The sequence below is a fragment of the Haplochromis burtoni genome, unplaced genomic scaffold (assembly GCF_018398535.1).
Source record: "Haplochromis burtoni strain Fernald_Lab_line unplaced genomic scaffold, NCSU_Asbu1 Contig_248, whole genome shotgun sequence".
NCBI lineage: Eukaryota > Metazoa > Chordata > Actinopteri > Cichliformes > Cichlidae > Haplochromis > Haplochromis burtoni.
The window spans coordinates 206,739-212,655 of NW_024582609.1; the positions used below are offsets into that span (position 1 = coordinate 206,739).

The 5,917-nt window shown below is 39.7% G+C and overlaps 1 protein-coding gene across 1 annotated transcript in view; it reads left to right on the forward strand.

The window, feature by feature from the left end:
• Positions 1–561: 561 nt before the first annotated feature.
• The window catches only part of LOC102312989 (capping actin protein of muscle Z-line subunit alpha 2), a 21,675-nt gene continuing 16,319 nt past the window's right edge, over positions 562–5,917 (forward strand). The window contains exon 1 of the mRNA XM_005938348.2: positions 562–728. Coding sequence (XP_005938410.1) covers positions 690–728 — 39 coding nt within the window. The 5' untranslated portion in view covers positions 562–689. The remainder of the gene's footprint in view (positions 729–5,917) is intronic.

Genomic DNA, 5,917 nt, shown 5'->3' on the forward strand with positions numbered 1-5,917 from the left:
TAAGCTGAGAGACACGAGGTCCCCTGTGTCTCCCATCTGGATATACTGTACCTGAAACAGTAGTCCTGATGCCCAAACTCTGTCAGCTAGCTCCTTTCACTGTGGATGAGCAGCATTTCTACTCTGGGCCATGCTATGTGATAACTAGCCAAATGTGATGAGAACCAGGACCCCAAAACCCTTTCCCAGATGAGGATGCCAGGAATCCCACCCTCCACTCAGGCCCGGGGAAGATGTTGGTTATGTCGACCATGGGACTCGGCTGGATTCTGCCCCAATGAATTACTCCTATTGGGGTCTAGTCCTTTGTGGTTCAAGGTGGAGACCTTGGTGGTGTGGTTGCTGAAAAGAGCCTCAGATATACTCACTCTACAGCATTAAATACTTTAATATGCTATTGATCCCCAGAAACAGTATGTATTATTTGAATGAGTAGTAAAAATATTGCAAATACCATATAATTTAAAAGTTATGTAGAGTACGTTTGCAAATTGATAGTGAATTAGTTCACTCTGAGTTGAAACCTTTTTTGGAATTAACCACTGAACTAAGCAGTGGCTTGGAGCTTCCTCTTTCACAGTCAGTACAGCAAACTTCGACGGAGCATCAATCAAAACCGAACCGACGTGGGAACCACCCATCCCGTGACGTCACTGGGCTCTGACAAGCTGGTGGTGCCGGAAGAAAAGATGGCGGATCATGAGGAGCAGCTATCCGACGAGGAAAAGGTAAGATGCCGATTTAATTCTAGGTTAAACCTCACAGCGTGAAACGGTAACATCCAAAATCTGAGTTGCATATGGTCCTGGCTCTCGGTGCATCCTGGCGTCGACCGGCATTATGAAATTTGGGGAAAACCCAGGCCTCAGCACAACCTCTGCTGCTTCTGCTCTTATTTTTAGCTCAACTTCCGCTCATTTGCGAATTTCAAACGGAGGCTCCTTGTACGGTCCTGACTCAAAATAGGAACCGTGAACGTCTTATACACTCACCTATGCTCACCACCCGTTCTCTTTTCACCCGGTGGACATGCCATTTCACTCACGGGTCTCTGCTTACTTGTGTTATGGAAGTTTTCATGCACCATGGATCCGCTAGCTAGGTTAGTTAGGGTAGCATAGCCACAGCCTGCTAACAGACAGCCAGACTTACTAACACGCCCTTTCGCCTGTTGGGTGCCCCTTTTCTGTCTTTAGAAGTTAAAATATTGGAAGCGGTAGAGTGCCGGGTCATTTTATGAAGAGCAAACTGTAAAATCAGCAACCGTATGCTATAGTCTAGCTAGTTTGATAACTCTCGCCCCTCTAAGAAGTAGCAGAGAAAGGTGAGGGAACTACGAGATCCCCTGAAGGATATGCTAGAAATTAAAGACTGCTTTTATATTCTGTCCTGTCGTTTGAAAGTCTGTTTCTACCGCTGTGGAAGCCTCATAGCAACCAGTGTTGTTTCTAAAACTGTAGCAGAAATCTGACTCATAATTTAAGCAGGATTTACACCAGTGACGCCCATGCAAGAGTGCTGCAGGTTTTTCTCATTTCCTTAAAAGAGGACATGCATAGCTGACAGGACGTGTGCCTCAGCTAAGGGGTTTGCACGAATCCTTGTTGGACTGCTAAATGCATTTTTTCGTCGCTATATTAATTATAGGCTTTGTTAACAAAGTCAGCAGTTAGCGACGAGCAAATTAATATGGCAACTTTTATGCAGGGTATTTATTAATTAATTGTCAGCCTTATAATTTATTTATTATATTGTAAGGTATTAAACTATAAAAGTTTGCAAATGTTTATTGTAAACATTTAAAATGTATTTAACATTGTTTCTAGTGTTTATTTACTTGCCGGACTTCACGATTTAAATGCATAAATGCCTCAGCAATGAATAGATAGTACGAAGAAGCCATAGTTGGAGGTTAACATACAGAACGGTGTATATAAATGTGTAACTGGTAACCTGTGTTAAGGCTCTCCTCATAAACATGTAGTTCTTCCCACTAACCTTGTTAATATCGCAGTTAGCCATTAAAAATAAATCTTTAATAACTCTTCTGTTTCCATCCTGTGAGTTACGTAACACACTGTTCAGAGTAAGAACAGAAGAAGGGTTTGTTTCATTTTGCCCTGTTCCACATCAAACTATAAAAGTTTCCAGAGTTCTTTTTAGCAATTTAGCAGCTGCATTTGTATAAATGTGTTACACTTTACAACTCACAAGCATCTGCCATTAACCAAGCTTCGAATTTATAAGTGACTGTATGGTTTGTTTGTTTTTTTTTTCCTTTTTCTTTGGTCATGTACTACATTACATTTCAGGACCACCTGAAATGTTTTTTTTTCCTCAGGTGTGTTCACACAACATGAAGCTGTGGTAAACTCATTGACAGCATTGGATTTTGGTTTTGCGAAGAGGATGGGAGCTCCTTTAATCTTGTAACCACACTGGTTTTGACAATTGTTAAGCCACTTTCATATTTTGACCAGACAGTTTGATTTTTGCAGAGCTGAAAGAATGATGATTGGCTTCATGCCAGGCTGACTGGTAGTGACACCAGACACGAAACCAGTGTTATGCAGTGTTTACCTGGGGGGAAATTGCTCATTTCCTTCTCCGAATACAAGTGGTATGAGGCCAAGATGCATTATGCATCTATTCATGGTGGGTGCGTTCCATTAAAAGCGTAGTGTACTTTAAAGGGCCGTCTCCGGTGCATTCGCTCCGAGCAGTCAGCCATCTGCTCTGGGCCCTCAGCCCTGTTTTGTAAAACACTGAGGGGAAAAAAAGCTTGAGGGAGGAAATGAACATTTTCTTCTGCTTGACACAGTGACAGTGGGGAATAGTTTCTATAATTTATGATTTAGTTTGTATATCCCTTTTACTGTCCAGTCATGATTTGTTGAAAAAAAGCAACTCATCCACGTGAGTGTTGGTGACCTGCCAGAAACTCTAACAGTGAGTAAAAGTGACAACCAATGGTACTTTCCAAACTCTTAAGTGAGAAATCTCCCTATTTGCTTTTGTGGGACTCCGCACTTACTTTGATCTGATGTTAGTGAGATGACTGTTTTAAGTTGTGGTGGAAGGAGTTGCCGTATTATTTTGATAAGTCTGGAACTTTGTCATATACAGTAAAGAATTTGGAGTTTTGCTCTGGGAAAATACTTGTTAAATGTCTCCCTGGAGATTGAAGAATTTCTGTCCTGGTTGTGTTGCGGCCATTAGCCTCATTTTGGTATTCATAAAAAAGAAAAAGGAAAAAAGCTGGAGCTCCCTGTTTGAAAATTAATAAAGAGACTCTGCCATTTGTAAATGATTTAACAGCAAGAAGAGTCATCTCTTCCACAGTTACCAAGCACTGCTGTGAGACTTCTTGAGTCATTTGGGCACCAGCCTGCAAGCTTCCTGATATCAGTACAGAAAGAACACACAGTATTACAGGAAACTGTTGTTGCACAATCTGTTAGCAGTCAGTTCTGTTGCCTGAGTTTAAGTGTCTGGGTGTCTTAAGTGTTAAAAAAAGCAGTCAACTCTATGATCAGTCAACTTTATGGTTTTGCTTATTGCTCAACACAACATCCTCACTCAACCCCTGGCTAGTAAATCAGACTTCTATCAGTACAGGAAAAAAGCTCATTTAATTACTTTCATATAGTGCTTAATCTTTAATAATAGTATGAATTATTAGCAGGTTTATTTTTCAAATTAATAGTTTGAATTAACAAAACAATTGGTGACTGAAGCTTTACATGTTAGACTCCTTTGTGCATGCGGTAGGTTTTGCTGCTATAAAGTTGTTGCTATAAACACTGGTTTCAAAAGAAAAGATAAGAATTAGTTATCATGTTTTTTTCTCAAGTGATTTGTGCTGTTGGGGAACCATGTGGCCAGCCAATCAAGTTGTTCGACATATTATTATTTTTATTTTTTAACAGCAGTTAGGATGACGATCTAGTACACAGTAAATTAATTCACAGGCCAGCCAACCCGTTTACCTAATAACATGTACTTACCTTGACTTTGTCGTAGGACTATGGTAAAAGGAAAAGATATTTGTAAGAGTAGTCTGACTTTCGGTGCTTTGGTTCCTGTTTCAAGAAAGAGAATTAAGCTGTATAATCGGCTGTGACAAACTTCACAGCTGAGGCAGTACTGTCGAATGCCATTTATATAGGGTTGCAAAGTTTTTATTATATTTTGTTCATTGACCCTTTTTTGTTCAATTAGTAGTCCAAGATATTCAGTTTCTATTAAAATATGATAATGGAAAGCAGATCAGTACACTTGAGAAGCTGGGACCAGCTGAATTTTTGGGGGTTAGAGTTGAGGAGTAACTGGAAGTATTAATCGGATACAATCACTCAACGGTTGAAAGCATCACATGGTAGTTTCAGCATTTTTGAGTTTCGGTATTTAGTTCTTCCTCTTGTAAGTTGGGAAGAAATAGCTTTATACACTGTGAAAATAGCTGTTGGTGGTTTTTTTTCTTTTCTTTTTTTTTTTTTTTGGAGGGTTTACAAGTGTTTCAGTTGTCAGCAAGTACACATGACGCACCCGTGCTGGTGAGCAAAAGCAAACAAAGAAGCTAAGCAAATGTTATAGTTCCCCCTTTTGCCCACTAAAGGGACACAGCACTCCTTGAAGCAGAATGATGATCCAGACTGATGGGAGCCATAGAGGATGAATAACAATGCAGATTTATGTTTTGATGGCGATGCGACCATAAATGTAAAAGGAGCACCACAAAAATCGAATGAAACATTTTAAAGCAGAATTAGTTTCGATTTTGTGTAACAAGAGAACTGGACTGTCATGGCTGATAAATGGTACTGCTTCAGGTAAAGTTAACATGTTTAATTGTCAGGGAAGACAGAAAAAGGATAGTTGCTTGATTCCTACCTGGGGCATCAGTGTAAATGATCCATGTTGTGACGGTGCAGAAAGCCATTATGGTTAAAATTATGCACCAAATCCTGTGTATAGGATAAAGCCTGTTGTGATTTTTTTTTTTTTTTTTTTTTTTGGGGGGGGTGGGGCATTTGTCTGGCTGGATCTCAATAAAGATTAGAATGGCAGAAAAAACTGTGTCAGAAAATATTTAGATATTACAGTAATTTACATTTTACAATAAATTACAGAGAACAAGATGCTTGCAGAGTTCTTCCTCTTCTGGGAGATGCATTACTCAGATTTTCTCTTGAGATCACAGTAACTCATTTGGGTTTTTTTTTGTTGTTGTTGTTTGTTTGTTCTTTTGTGTTTCCAGATTTTCCAATGCAAAAGCCTTATTTGCAAACTTGAGTAAAAAGAGCTATAAAGAAACCTTAAATAAGGTCATTATTATCAATAAACTAAGAGTGAAAATAAATCACCCTTCATTTCATTTGAACGTCCCAACAGTCCCAGATGTGTCCCTGAGCTTGGCTTTGAACAGCTGTCTTAGACCATGGGGAATACATAACTAACGGCCAGAACTTGGTGGTTTTTCCATTTTTAACAGACAAATTCAGGAGTCCTGTCTGTATGTGGCTGTAGCAGAATGAATGTGGAGATGTGGAAAGAGAACTCATGTATAGTTGTGTGGCTTCACATTTATACCGTTGTCTCACATCAAACTGGTTAAGGCAGCTATACAGAAAGGAGTAGCTTTACCCTGGTAGGTCTGCTGTCTGGAAGTTGTAATGCAAGCTGCTGGTACTAAATGTGTCACATAGTTGGCTACTTGGAGTAAAATGATCCTATTCCTGTTGTGAGCAAAGGTGACATAATCTGCAGTAGACAAAGCTGCCTATTCACTATTAGTACAGTTAAAGGTTTACTCGCTAACTGCGACCAGAAGTTTGATTCTTGCCATAGTATTCAGCATATGTACAGTGGGGCAAAAAAGTATTTAGTCAGCCACCGATTGTGCAAGTTCCCCCAC